This window comes from Myxocyprinus asiaticus, chromosome 2 (assembly GCF_019703515.2).
Source record: "Myxocyprinus asiaticus isolate MX2 ecotype Aquarium Trade chromosome 2, UBuf_Myxa_2, whole genome shotgun sequence".
Lineage (NCBI taxonomy): Eukaryota > Metazoa > Chordata > Actinopteri > Cypriniformes > Catostomidae > Myxocyprinus > Myxocyprinus asiaticus.
This window is the reverse complement of record NC_059345.1, coordinates 38,391,410-38,406,591: the sequence shown is the minus strand read 5'-3', so window position 1 is coordinate 38,406,591 and position 15,182 is coordinate 38,391,410. Positions and strand designations below refer to the sequence as shown.

General features: G+C 38.5%; 2 protein-coding genes across 8 annotated transcripts in view; both read left to right on the top strand.

Moving 5' to 3' along the window:
- Positions 1-126: 126 nt before the first annotated feature.
- On the top strand, positions 127-9,618 carry LOC127450049 (nucleotide-binding oligomerization domain-containing protein 2-like). Of its 4 annotated transcripts, none has more exons than XM_051713778.1 (11): positions 127-431; positions 895-1,396; positions 1,529-1,655; positions 3,051-4,818; positions 4,956-5,039; positions 5,126-5,209; positions 5,360-5,443; positions 5,582-5,665; positions 5,888-5,971; positions 6,056-6,139; positions 7,394-9,618. In XM_051713778.1, exons 2-11 carry the CDS (start codon positions 917-919, stop codon positions 7,464-7,466), a joined length of 2,952 nt encoding a protein of 983 aa, XP_051569738.1. In that variant the 5' UTR covers positions 127-431; positions 895-916; the 3' UTR covers positions 7,467-9,618. The 4 variants fall into 4 exon arrangements, 3 of the variants coding, with proteins under 3 accessions (XP_051569738.1, XP_051569728.1, XP_051569724.1); XM_051713768.1 differs by having other exon boundaries at positions 847-1,396; XM_051713764.1 differs by having other exon boundaries at positions 826-1,396.
- A 50-nt stretch (positions 9,619-9,668) lies between these two features.
- Positions 9,669-15,182, top strand: part of LOC127450064 (ubiquitin carboxyl-terminal hydrolase CYLD-like) — a 37,572-nt gene continuing 32,058 nt past the window's right edge. For 3 of the 4 annotated variants that reach the window (XM_051713809.1, XM_051713801.1, XM_051713793.1), the window contains exon 1: positions 9,669-10,030. The gene's annotated coding sequence lies outside the window, so the exon portion shown is untranslated. The remainder of the gene's footprint in view (positions 10,031-15,182) is intronic. The other variant, XM_051713818.1, reaches the window with a different exon arrangement.

Sequence of the window (15,182 nt, the reverse complement as noted above, 5' to 3'; positions counted from 1 at the left end):
TAATCATATGTGCACTGTACTCTATTTCATATTTGGGCATGAAGTATGCTCGCTGTCGTGACTTGTCTACAGCTTCCTCATAAAGATTCAACAATGCCACTTTCACTTTCAGTTCTGACGGTCATAACCGTGTATTAGCCTGCAGACTCCAACGACAGATAAGCATGTATCATTGTTTTCCAATTCCAAGGTAACAAACAGCCTTGGAATGATGAATCAACAAGGAAAATCGAATTGACAGAAACTTTTACAATCGCGTGTTCCTTTCGCACATATATTAATGTTACGCGTTTCAAATTCGACAAAGTCGCATTTGTTAATAAATGCAAGTTTCAATTAGGAAACATGTACACGTATAATATCATTAATGATACATTAACCTTTAAAGTAGGCAGACTGTCGAGTTCAGAAGATATTTTCGAGCATGTCTGGTAAGTTTTACATTGAAATCTCTGCGGAGTATGTATTCAAAATACTATTAATAAAATGCCTGTTTAACTAAAAGTATAGCTGACTATATATATATATATATATATATATATATATATATATATATATATATATATATATATATATATATATATATATATATATATTACACATCTAGACATACCACGCAAATTATTTCAAATGATAAGAGGTGCGTATACTTAATTTAAGGAGAATAAAAGGCGGGGACACATCAAGTTAGACAAGGGCGTTTTTTGGCAAAAAATGAGGAAACGAGCTCCTTAATATACAGGGCTTGTTACTTGTACCAATGCTTAAGCACTATTAATGAATAATAGATATCATAATATGAATTTATAAGTGTTTCTCTTTTAGTGATGTGATTTTTGACGTCAGGGTTGCTGTTTAGTTCACTTCTGATTCTGACTGGTGTCTCTGAGCCAGGACTCCAAAATTCAGTTGAAGTATGAACGCTCAGCAGCTGGTCCTAAAACAGCGGGCAGAGCTTCTGGGAGCCCTGTGTGGTGGAGGCAGTGCTGAACCTCTGGACTGTGTTCTGGACCTGCTCCTGGCTTGGGAGGTTCTTATCTGGGAGGATTACCTATGCATTCGAGTTGCTGAGAAACCTCTATGTTCCAACGCCAGACAGCTTCTAGATGTGGTCTATGATAAAGGAGAAGATGCTTGCAGTCTTCTCTTGGCTGCATTTCACCAGGTCTTACCTGAGGAGCAGAAGGATGGGCTGTGCTTTGGGAAAGGATGCGCTGTAATGGAGAAAATTAGACCATCCTCTGGAACTTCCGTATTATTAATTGACAGGCCAGTGCTAGTAAGAAAGCTTAGAGATAATATTGATGAAGCATTGAATGTTTTATTGACAACTGGCTGTTTTACCATCAAGGACTGCGACGGGGTGCAACTACCTGTATACACACCCTCACAACAGGTAACATATGTTGGGATGTTATAAAACATAATTTACATACATATTGTATAGTTTTTATGTCTTTTCTTATTGTGAAATTCCTTGAACTGAGGAAATGAATGAACAAGAATATGCTCTTGTTGCAATGTGTAGGTTCGAAGGCTGTTAGACCAAGTGAGGTTTAAAGGGGAAACTGCTGCAAAGACCTTACTTCAGTATCTAGAGCAAACAGAGCCCACAAGGCCAAATCCTGAAGATGAAGAAATTAAACTTTCTGCTGGTATGAGACATTTAGACATTTGTCTTAGATTTCACTCTGTTTTAAGAGTGCTAGTGCTAAGTGCAGCGCTATGCCATAAGTCATAAGCGCAAAGTCAATAGGTATGACCACGGAGTTTTGGTATTTTTGTGCTAGCATGCGCTAATGGGCTGGATCAAGTGCAATTTAATTCTGAGGTTCTTGTCCGGTTATTGCAGCATCTGCATCCTAGTATATAGAAGTCCATTCCCTCAAGCACCAGCAACAAAGACAGCACATTCATAAGAAGTTGGTAGTATAAATGGATCATATGCAATGAATTAGAAGAATAGAAATATGGACGTTATTTTGTGCATTAAGTCCTTGTTGAATGTGATGCTACTTTTATACGCATTGAAAATGTGGTTCATGATATGGATGTAGGTTCTGTTAAATTATAGAGAATGTAAGTAATATTAATCATTTTCATCTGCTGACACACAAATCACGGCTAGTATTAACAGTGACTGTATCGGCACGCACCTCATTTCTACCTGTCGATGTTGATTTTGAAAAATACAGTTAATTTATTGAAACACCCAAAAAAATTAACCAAAAATATTTCTACACTTCAAACTAAATTAAAATATAATCAAAATAACGAAGTGGTCAAAAAATAAATTACATCATAAATATAACTGTAAATATAAACATAACAAAAATAATAATTGAAAAATAAACCATGACCTATAGATAGTTTAACTATCACTTTATTCATGGGAGACAAGCAAGTTTTGTCATCCTGTGAACCCGGAAATGTGCTTCTCATGTTGTCAGTTATATGTAATATTGTAATAAATGTAATATTTAAACCCTAGTCGACTAGTTCTGCCACTAGTCGATGATCACATGATTTCAGTTGCGCTTGTTCCATATTGAGGAAAATTTCTCAGTCCATAAACTGCATCCTTTGTGTAAATACATTATCAACCACAGGCTATGCAAAAATATATTTGGAATTATGCTGAAGTGTAACTAGAGTAAACATGAAGCACTTTGCGTTTTCAAAGCATGTATTTGGAAACCGCGCTTCAAAGCACTGCAGACATAGTGTTCATTTTCACATATCTGTGCAAGCCATTATTCTTACGAAGCACCCTGAAACTAATCAAGAAACTACAGGGACATACTGTAGTTGTTTTACACTGTTTTTGAGAAATCGGTAATTCGGCCGGGAAATTTATCTCACATTAATTACCGACATTTCGGATTTGGATGGCAATAAAATCACTGACTAGCCCCTGTAATTGCTGAAAATATCTCACGTCCCCATGTAAAACAATTACTGTCCAAATAGGGCTTAGAAGTTACTACTGTCTTTTGACTTCAAATAGATTTTTTGTTATTGTTTGCTAATCTTATTGTCTGCTTCTCCAGAATGTCTGATCTATCAGAGGAAGCTGCAAAGCTCTGTTGCTGCACAGTCCCACTTTCTTAGCACCTACGGTGGGACAGGACGTTTCTCCCTGGATGACATTTACATGGATGGACTTCTTGAAGTGATGAATGGCTCTGGTGAAACTACAACATTAGGGCTGGAGGATGTTGTGGGCCCTGTGGGAACTCTTAATGAAGATGCTGACACTGTGCTTGTGTCTGGGGAGGCAGGTAGTGGCAAAAGCACATTGCTTCAGCGACTCCACTTGCTTTGGGCAAGAAAAGCCTTGCACACAGACATTATCGTGCTTTTCCCGTTCAGTTGTCGCAAGCTCAATGCAGAGCACAGAGAGCTGTCCCTTAAAGAGCTCCTCTTTTTGCACTGCTGCTGGCCTGATCGAGGTCAGGAAGAAGTTTTCCAGTTTATCCTAGACCACCCTCATTTAGTCCTCTTTACCTTTGACGGGCTTGATGAGTTTAAACAGGGTTTTACAGACGAAGAACGTAACTGCTGCCCCACTCAGAAAGTACCTGTACCTATTTTGCTTTTCAACCTTTTGCAGGGGACACTAATGAAGGGTGTTAAGAAGGTGGTCACCAGCAGGCCACAGGCTGTTGGCCCATCGCTGAAACGCTATCTACGCAAAGAAGTGCTCCTAAAGGGGTTTTCCCCTGAGGATATTAACTGCTTTGTGAAGAAACATCACAATGACCCTGCTTTGGCTAAACGAGTCATAGAATCCCTGCAGGGTAATACAACATTGCTAGGCCTTTGCCACATCCCAGTCTTCTGCTGGATTGTGACCAAGTGCCACCATGAGCTTCTGGGTGGTGAGGATGGTATTCCTCAGACTATCACTGATGTCTACCTCCTGGTCTTACAGCATTTCTTCCAGCGGAAGTCACCTCATCCCCAAGGAGCTCTGGGTAAGGGCTGGTTGGAGGAACACTTGGACACAGTGTTAAGACTTGGACAACTGGCTTTGGAAGGTCTAGAAGCCTCTTGTTATGTGTTCTCAGGATATGAGCTGCAAAGAAATGGGGTCACAGAACAGGATGTCAGTATAGGTTTTCTAATTTACTGCAATGACTTGTCTGTGACAGACTGCAAACGCTATGAATTTCTGCACATCACCTTACAGTGTTTCTTTGCTGCTCTGTATGTCACTTTAAATTGTAACAATGATCGATCTGTTATCCCAAAACTCTTTCAGTGTCAGTATAGGCAGAGGTCAGGCCGGTCTCATATGTGTCTGGGACATTGTATTGATCGTTCAGTAGAGGATGAGGTAGAATCCAACTTGACAGAGATACCAAACCTCCAGATTACAGCTCAGTTTGTGTCAGGCCTATTATCACAGCGGCACCATAACCTCCTCCTTCACTGCTGTCCTGCTGCTCTGCGAGAACGTAAGGTCAAGCAAGTAGTGAAGTCCTTGTCTAAAGGTATGCAGAGACATTTCAAGTCCATTCCTCGTCCTGTAGAGGGTGAAAAGAAGAGCATGCATGCCATGCCAAGTTTTGTTTGGCTCATTAAATGTATTTATGAAATGCAAAATAACACAATTGCTCAAGCAGCCATGGCTAAGTTGGAGGTTGAACACCTGAAGCTCACCTACTGTAACATTGGACCTGTGGAGTGTACTGCATTGACGTACGTGCTGAGACACCTGCAGAATCCTATTGGCCTTCAGCTGGACAACAATTCTGTTGGAGACACGGGCGTGGAGCAGCTTCTTCCATGTCTTCATATCTGTCACTCTCTCTAGTAAGATCAGAAGTCTGATGATTGTGACTGTTTTTGACTGATAGTTTGTTTAGGCTTTGTGCAGTTTGGTAGTGTTTGACATCATCTTTTTAGTTGTTGTCAGTAAATGGATTTACAAGTATTTCTGAACCCCACAGTTTAAGAAACAATAACATATCAGATGAAGGACTCCGGAAGCTTGTGGAAAAGGGAATAAACTGTGAAAGCTTCCAGAAAATAGCGTGAGAATATCAAACACCTATCAACTATGCATTTTATCATTATACTTAGAATATCAGGTTTCATTAATATCTCAACATTTCCACAGACTTTTCAACAACAAGCTTACAGATGCTTGCACCCAACTCATAGCTAGGCTGTTGAAATCAAAGCAGAACTTCATCTCTTTGAGGTCAGTGCTTGCTTCATGTAAGGTTATTAATTGCTAGTTTTAGCCATTAGGGTACTGATCTTTCCAATTTTATATACAGTATTATCTCACTGGGTTGTACTGCTCATGTAGAAACACATTGCTCATTACAAATTTATAACAACTTTTTAGGCTTGGAAATAACAACATCACGTCACAGGGAGCAGAGCAGCTTGCTGAAGGCTTAAGTTGCAACCAGTCTTTGCAGTTTCTGGGGTGAGGTCAATAATGAGAAGAATGCATTGTTGTATGTGTCTATGTGGAAAATATGCCATAGCAGCTATAAGTGTCCTAAATCTTGTAGTGTAATGGCAGTTGCTGAGGAAAATGAATTTTTATGCTGTTTATTTCCAGGTTATGGGGTAATAAAATTGGTGACAGAGGGGCTGAGGCATTGGCAAAAGCTCTGAAGAATAATACATCGCTAATATGGTTCAGGTAATCCTCTATATATGACCATAATCCTGAGTTGTAGACATATATGAATAATTCCTTTGTAATCTGCAGCTAGCTTTCATGCTAAATACACAGGAAAAAGAAGTTGTCCAGTCTTTTTGCTTGACAAATCAGATCAAACTTAATAAATAGCTGAGCTACTCTAGAAAACAGCAAATTTAGCTTTTTATGTGTATTAATAATGTTTGCGTTGTTTTGTGTCAGTCTGGTAGATAATGGTGTGGGCAGTGCAGGTGCATGCGCTCTGGCTGAACTCATCAGAGAGAACAAAACTCTGCAGGAATTATGGTAAACCATTTATTAAACACTTTAAAAAAAAACATGTTTCTCAAAGTCAGATTTACATGCTCTCTCTCTTAAACTCTCTCTCAGGCTAAACAAAAACTGTATCAGCAGGGATGGGGTTGAGTGTCTCATAGAGGCACTGAAAATGAACTCTACTGTTAAGGACGTCTGGTAAGATCATACTTTTTTGATGACTGTGTACTTCTATGTTTTTTTGTTTTTTTTTCCAAATTGGAATGTCCAATTCCCAATGCACTCTAAGTCCTCGTGGTGGTGTAGTGACTCGCCTCAGTCCGGGTGGCAGAGGACGAATCTCTCGTTCTAGAAAGAATTATGATTGATGTAATCAATTTTGAGTCTATTTAGCCAGAAGATACTGCAAATTTTAAATGCAAATATCTGCTGAAAGAGAAATTTGTAAACATTTAGAAGTACACTAGCATATTTATGACATTAAAGCAAATGGACCACAACACTTTGGCTCCAGAAGTAAAAATACCATTTTTTTTTTTATATAGACTAATTGATTTTCAACGATAACTGATAAACTTATAAAGTCAGACCTACCTTGAGCTACGAGGTTGTTCACCGATGGTGTATGCTTCCATTGATGCCATCTGTATGTGTTATTTCAACTTTGTTTCAAAATAGTGTTTAATAGTGGAATTCATGGTAAACAACTGCATTACCCAGAGAAAGCAGAGAAAGCTTCACCAATCAGAGAACCACGGCCAACCAAGCCCGCGAAACATGCCTCACAGCGACTGCCCACTGCCATGACACACTGTGACATAATCGAGTCGGTGTCTCTTCACCATTACTACTTACCTATTTGTACATATCAGAATATTTTGTAATAAACATTAAAATTTTTTTTTAAAAACATTGTTTCTATACTTATAATCAACAATCTGAAATCAATACTTTTATAAATTCCCATTGTTTTTAGCAATGCTTCATGGGATTGTAGTTTGTTCCCTCATGAAAGATGGTAGGTACACAGTGTTGTACCTTTGTATGATTTTCAAATACTTTTTTGCCTCAAAACAAAGTTTGTGATGTTGAGATTTACCTCAGAGCTGGTTGGTTTGGTTAATGGCTTACAACTCTTTTATGAAGGATTTTATGAAAAGTCAATGAGAAAAATGAATGGGAAAAATACTTCCGGAAGCCAGGCGATCGAAAAAGTGGGTAGGCACTGTTGTGCTCTGTAGACATGAGCTAAAAATCTTTAACATGTCAGTGCAAAGAGAATAGCCTATATGTCAATAGGAGAACAGAGATCTGAAAACGTTTTATTGTATTATATATATACACATACATACACACACAGTATATTTATTATATGTAATACCCAGCCCTGTCAATCATGTAAATAATATTAATGTCCTTAATAGAAATGCTCTTTGCTTTGTGCTCTTGAAGGCTGAGAGGAAATAATCTGAGCCCAGAGGAAGAAGAGGAGCTGAGCAAGCAAGAAAGCAGATTGACCTTCTGAAGGCAAGAAGACTCTGTAATGCCTGCCACCAAATCCTATATTCAATGTGCATCATTGTCCTTTTAAAATCTCAGAAGTACAGGTACAGTGGATATAAAAATCTACACACCCGTTAAAACAGCAGGTTTTTGTGATGTAAAAAATGAAACAAAGATAAATCATATCAGAATGAGAGCACATTTAATGTAAAAATTACAACCTATGCAATGCCACTAAAAAAACCAAAGTGACATTTCAGAGAAAAAAAAAACTTAGAATAACCTAACTGCATAGGTGTGCACATCCCTGAACTAATACTTAGTTGAAGCACCCTTTGATTTTATTACAGCACTCAGTCTGTTTGGATAAGAGTCTATTAGCCTGGCACATCTTGACTTGGGAATATTTTCCCACTCTTCTTTGCAAAAACGTTCCAGATCTGTCAAATTGCGCTCTGGCTGGGCCATTACAAAACAGTAATCTTTTTTGCTGAAGCCATTCTTTTGTTGATTTGGATGTGTGCTTTGGATCATGGTCAAGCTAAAAGGTGAAAGATCTCTTCATTTTCAGCTTTCTAGCAGATGCCAGAAGGTTCTGTGCCAAAACTGACTGGTACTTGGAGCTATTCATGATTCCCTCCACCTTCACTAAAGCCCCAGTTGAAGAAAAGCAGCCGCAAAGAATGATGCTGCCACCACCATGCTTCACCGTGGATATGGTGTTCTTTTGCTGATGTGCCGTGTTGTTTTTGCGCCAAACATACCTTTTACAGTTTTGGGCAAAAAGTTCAATCTTGGTCTCATCAGACCATAACACATTTTTCCACATGGTTTTGGGAGACTGAATATAGGTTTTTGCGGGCTTGGATGTTTGTTTGTTTTTTCATCAGAAAAGGTCTGCCCCATAGCCCAGAAAGATGAAGAATACGGGAGATAGTTTTCACATGTAGGGAGCAACCAGTACTTGCCAGAAAGAGCTGCAGCTCCTTTAATGGTGCTGTAGGTCTCTTGACAGCCTCCCTGACCAGTTTTCTCTTTGTCTTCTCATACATTTTGAAGAGACATCCTGTTCTTGATAATGTCACTGTTGCGCCATACTTTCTCCACTTACTGATGACTGTCTTCACTGTGTCCATGGTATATCTAATGCCTTGGAAATTTTTTTGTAGCCCTCACCTGAGCGATCCCTTTTAACAATGAGATCCCATTGATCCTTTGAAAGCTCTTTGTGGCCCATGGGTCTGGTAGTAGCATGCAACCAAGATGTCAGAAAAATCCTACAAGAACAGGCGAGATTTATTTGGAGCTAATCGGTGTCACTTCAGGTGAAGACAGGTGTGTACTATTTCACATGAGCTTGATGATTGGTTGATTCTGAACACAGCCACATACCCAATTATAAAAGGGTGTGCACACTTGCAGTTAAGTTATTCTAAGTTTTTTTGTTTGTTTGTTTTTCTCTGAAATGTGTCACTTTGGTTTTCAGTGGCATTGCATAGGTTGTAATTTTTACATGAAATGTGCAAAAAGTCTGATATGATTTGTCTGTTTCATTTTTTACAGTTTTAACAGGGATGTGTAGACTTTTTATATCAATTGTAGCTAAGATGTAAATAATCAGGGGTACCAATCAGAAAGTCTCAAAGCACAGAAGGAGCACTGGAGCACTTGTCAGGTTGTATCCCAGTTTGCGGTTATTCTACAGGATGTGCAGTATTTCATTTTTTTATTTTTTTATTGTAAACATGGTTTATTTAAGGGTATGCTACTTTTTAAGGGTGTTTTTTTTTTTTTTTTTTAACAATGTTTTGAACACCTTTGCTTTAATTACACCTTCCATTAAGTATATTTAGTTGCACTGTAGCCATGGTTGTATTTGTTTTTTCCTTTTCTTACAAAATAACATGGAAGGCGAACAGTTACTGTATTGTTCACAGATTAAGAGATTCATTTGTGCAAAACATGCTGCAAAAAATAAAAATAACAAGCCAAATGTATTTTCTGTTACATTTAACTGAAACACGCATCATATTTGCAGTATGCATTTCAGATTTACATGTATAGCATTAGGGAATAAACTGTACAGCCTGTCGAACAGCCTGTTCCTCAAACATCTCAGACAAACTACTGGAAAACCCCAAGAGGCGGGGCTTAATAAAAGTGAATCAAAAAGACCAATCAGAACTGAATGCGTCACTCATTCGCCAATAGGAGAGCAAGTTGTATTCCTGGAGCATAACATGTTCGGTTTCACTATCACATACACAACCACACACTGTAAATAATGTCGCACTGATTTCAATTTAAACGACTGGCTAGGCTGTGTCAGCGTTACCGGATCTTCTCGTGTTCCCCCACTCTTTCGCCTGTGATCATCGGTATTATTTCCAGCGGGATTATAGTTCACGGGTTGGCGGCTGTCTATCCATTAACCGGCTGTGTTGCAGAGTGGAGTCAGTACTGGCTTCAGCAGAGCCCATTCGACAATGTCAAATAAACACCGTCTTCACTAATAGCACCACGAAAGAATAACCGCTTTCCAATTTCGAAGACGGACGGGATAAAACCGGGATATTGAAACGTCAGGTAAGAAGAAAAGAAAGAGTGAGCATCCCAGGCTGATGTCACCTGTTTACCTCCTGTACAGTGAATCTGATGCATGATCAGCTTTAGATCTGGAACTGTAACAAGATCCATTGATTATACAGTACACGTTATTTAGACAATTGTTTATCTCTACACCGACCTCTAGGAGTGTGAGTAACAGCGAGAAGCTAATCGTTTGTTTTGCTAGCAGATCACCCTGAACCTGATCGCCATTGTAATTATGTGTAAGGCCTGTCTATCTCTACTGCATCCTTTTCATTCATCAGTCACAGTCTAGTGATGGAGAATAGTCACTAGAGAAGATGCACATCACTAATGTGATATGTTCATTACATCGTAATGTGTGCAGTGATTGTAATAGCATGTTCACGGTGGTCTAGCATTGGCATTACAGGTGGGTGCTTCCAGCTCTGCATGTTTCCTGTGTTGACCATGCATTATAAATTGTGTAGAATGTGGCATTTCTGAACTTCACAGATCACTGCCTGTCGTAAATTAATGGCTGCGAGTGTTATGGAATGAAAATAAGTCGACATCAGTATGTTGCTCAAAGCTGGAGAGTCCCTGGATTGTTTAGAGGCAAACACCGCTGCCTTTTGCAGGTCAGAGCACATAATGTGCCAGTTCCTACACCAACAACATATGAGAGCTGTTTATGCCGACAGAGTGTTTAGGCTTGATCACCACTGACATTTGCAGGATTGGCCAAATTACTTAAGAACAGCTGAACTGAACTACTGGGTGTTCATTCACTGCCTCATCTTACACCTAAAAAACAAACAAACAAAAAAATAAAAAATTGACATGCAATCTTAGTGAAATGTTGTTCAACAGAGCATTCTGCATCTCAACTTATACTCTGTTATTAGTCATTATGCAGTAGTGGTATGTATATATGCATACAGGAAGCTCAGAGGGTGATTTAATTCACAGTGTGAATTCCCCTGCTGCTGGGGAAAAAACCAAGCAGTGGCACATCATTTAGTCTGTGTGTGTTGTACAAGTGTGTTCAGCCGGTAATTGTAATATTGAGGTCACTGTTGATGTGTCCCTCTTATCGAAAGTATTATTTGCCATTCCTTAGCACAGTTTCTATCAAAGAAGTGGGGAGAAAAATGAAAACACCCTCAGAGCCCAAAGGCTGATCAGTGATCAGAATGTTCATGCCTATTTCATGTTCATTGAACCGTTCAGTATGCTAAACTCAAGGAGGCCCTGATGACACAAACCTAAAGATTTAATGGGGATGTTCAGCTGCATTAGCGATTTACTCTTTAATACCGTAGGTCAGAGGTTCTAATCTCAACCTTTATAGACCCAGGGACAAATATTAACAAAACAAAACTAGATTTACTTGTGAAGACTTACAGTATAAATTTATAAACTTTAATAAAACATTTATAAATAACAGTATTACATAATTAAATAATTCAAATAATTTAATACTTATTTGTTAATGTTTATTTAGAAGTGTCATTTTAATTTTTTTTAGCCTTAGAATGCTTATATGGGTCAAAAGTTGCACAGCAGTCTACTTTTTGATTATAATTATTACATGAAGTGGTCTTTTGATCTGCCACTCCTGGTATTCCTCATTTTAAGGAATATTCTGGGTACAAGTTAAGTAAAGTTCATAAAAGTTAAGCTCAAACGACAGCATTTGTGACATAATGTTGATTACCATAAAAAATAATTTCAACTTGTCCATCCTTTCCTTTAAAAGAAAGGAAAGGGTTACAGTGAGGCACTTACAATGGAAGTGAATGGGGCCAATCTGAAAAATGTTAAAATACTCACTGTTTTAAAGGTAAAGCCACAAGATGTAAAAAATATGCGTGTTAACATGATTTTAGTGTGATAAAATTGCTTACCTTTTCTGTGTTAAGCTATATACAATTTTAAAACTTTATTGCCATTAAGACATAATGCTGTAAACCCTAAAACAACAGAAAAACAACAATGTAGACAACTTTACAGCTTAAATAATACACAACTTTTAACAGAAGAATTAGGCTAATGTACCAAGTGCTTTTATAAAATTATAAGCATCACATTTCTACCTTTAAAAGCCCTCCAAAAATTTGCCCACGCTACTCACTGTAACTTCGTTTTTTTGCTTATTAAAGAAGAGTCGGAAAACCAACATTATGCAAAAAATGACATAAAACCTTTACGTTTATTGAACCCAGAATATTCCTTTAAGGTGTATTTGACCATGAGAACTGAATTTGTTTATTTTTTACATTTAGCTTTAAGAGAATTTGCATCACTACCCCTAGAATACATCTGTCCTATACTGTATGACCCATATGTGTTTACTATGGTATTCAGTATATTTAACATTGGTATTATTCTTGTAATACATTGATTGTTTTCAGTTTGCATTTGTTATGTAATAACCATGTTCATATTTATATGTTGTGTGCAAGTGTAGCAAATTGCACACACACACACACACACATATATATATAAACTCAGCAAAAAAAAGAAACGTCCCTTTTTCAGGACACTGTATTTTAAAAATAATTTTGTAAAAACCCAGATAACTTAACATATCTTTATTGTAAAGGGTTTAAACAATGTTTTCCATGCTTGTTCAATGAACCAGAAACAATTAATGAACATGCACCTGTGGAACGGTCATTAAGACACTAACAGCTTACAGACGGTAGGCAATTAAGGTCACAGTTATAAAAACTTAGGACACTAAAGGGACCTTTCTACTGACTCTGAAAAACACCAAAAGAAAGATGCCCAGGGTCCCTGCTCATCTTCATGAATGTGCCTTAGGCATGCTGCATGGAGGCATGAGGACTGCAGATGTGGCCAGGGCAATAAATTGCAATGTCCGTACTGCGACGCCTAAGACAGCAATACAGCGAGACAGGAAGGACAGCTGATTGTCCTCGCAGTGGCAGACCACGTGTAACAACACCTGCACAGGATTGAATATCACACCTGCAGGACAGGTACAGGATGGTAACAACAATTAAACCAGGTATGCACAATCCCTCCATCAGTGCTCAGACTGTCCGCAATAGACTGAGAGAGGCTGGACTGAGGGCTTGTAGGCCTATTGTAAGGCAGGTCCTTACCAGACATCACCGGCAACAACATTGCCTATGGGCACAAACCCACCTTCGCTGGACCAGACAGAACTCGCAAAATGTGCTCTTCACTGATGAGTCGCGGTTTTGTCTCACCAGGGGTGATGGTCGGACTCTCGTTTATCGTCGAAGGAATGAGCGTTACACCGAGGCCTGTACTCTGGAGCGGGATCGATTTGGAGGTGGAGGGTCCGTCATGGTCTGAGGCGGTGTGTCACAGCATCATCGGACTGAGCTTGTTGTCATTGCAGGCAATCTCAACGCTGTGCGTTACAGGGAAGACATCCTCCTCCCTCATGTGGTACCCTTCCTGCAGGCTCATCCTGACATGACCCACCAGCATAACAATGCCACCAGCCATACTGCTCATTCTGTGCATGCTTTCCTGCAAGACAGGAATGTCAGTGTTCTGCCATGGCCAGTGAAGAGCCCGGATCTCAATCCCATTGAGCACGTCTGGGACCTGTTGGATCGGAGGGTGAGGGCTAGGGCCATTCCCCCCAGAAATGTCCGGGAACTTGCAAGTGCCTTGGTGGAAGAGTGGTAACATCTCACAGCAAGAACTGGCAAATCTGGTGCAGTCCATGAGGAGGAGATGCACTGCAGTACTTAACGCAGCTGGTGGCCACACCAGATACTGATTGTTACTTCAGTATGAAGAAATGGACACATTATTCCATTTCTGTTAGTCACATGTCTCTGAAACTTGTTCAGTTTATGTCTTAGTTGTTGAATCTTTTTATGTTCATACAAATATTTACACATGTTAAATTTGCTGAAAATAAAAAGAAAGTGAGAGGACATTTCTTTTTTTCTTTTCTTTTTTTTTTTTGCTGAGTTTATATATGAGAATTTAATATTTTATCACCAAACATGAAACAGGAAATTTCCCATATTACTGTTATACAGCCTTTTTACACTGTCACCCACAAGTCTTATTTTATTTTTAATGTGTTTGAAACTTTTCAGAATTTAAATATATATCAACCATTGAAAAATGTAAATATTAATACATTTATCATTACAATAAATTTGCCTTGAAAACAATTTATGAAGAATTAGCATCTAGATTTCACTTGGTTCTTTTTTAAACCAACATATGCATTTTAGGGGGGTAAGGTTGCCTATCTCTTCTAGGGTTAAAGAAAGTTAAACATTTTATCTTTTCTGCTGGCTTCCATGCAGTACCTTTACAGACACCCAAGGATCCACAGACCCATTGTTAAAAACCCTGACCTTAGTTATATGATTGTAAGACACTGAATTGTTGTTGTCTTAAGTACAGTTGAAGTCAGAAGTTTACATTCACTTAGGTTGAAGTAATTAAAACTCCTTTTTAAACCACTCCACAGATTTAATATTAGCAAACTATAGTTTTGGCTAGTCATTTAGGACATCTGCTTTGTGCATGACACAAGTAATTTTTGCAACAGCTGCTTACAGATTGTTTCACTTTTAATTGACTATATCACAATTCCAGTGGGTCAGAAGTTTACATACACTAAGTTAACTGTGCCTTTAAGCAGCTTGGAAAATTCCAGAAAATGATGTCAAGCTTTTAGCCAATTAGCTTCTGATAGGCTAATTGGAGTCAATTGGAGGTGTACCTGTGGATGTATTTTAAGGCCTACCTTCAAACTCAGTTCTTCTTTGCTTGACATCATGGGAAAATCTAAATAAATCAAATAAGACCTCAGAAAAAGAAAATGTGGACCTCCACAAGTCTGGTTCATCCTTGGAAACAATTTCCAAATGCCTGAAGGTACCATGTTCATCTGTACAAACAATAGTACTAGGGCTGCCCCCAATAGTCAACCAAACGTTAGTCAATGAGAAGAGTCTTGGTCTATCAAGTTTTGATTGGCCGGTTGTCGCAGGAAAAAAAAAACTCGCAGGTTGGACGCTAGGTGGTACTATGGGGTAATTTTCATTAAGCAGCGTTAGGGTTAAGCCTACACAATAAAGCAAGACACCTTGATTTCAAACTTTGAACTTTATTTTTTATTTATTTTAACTAAAAATTA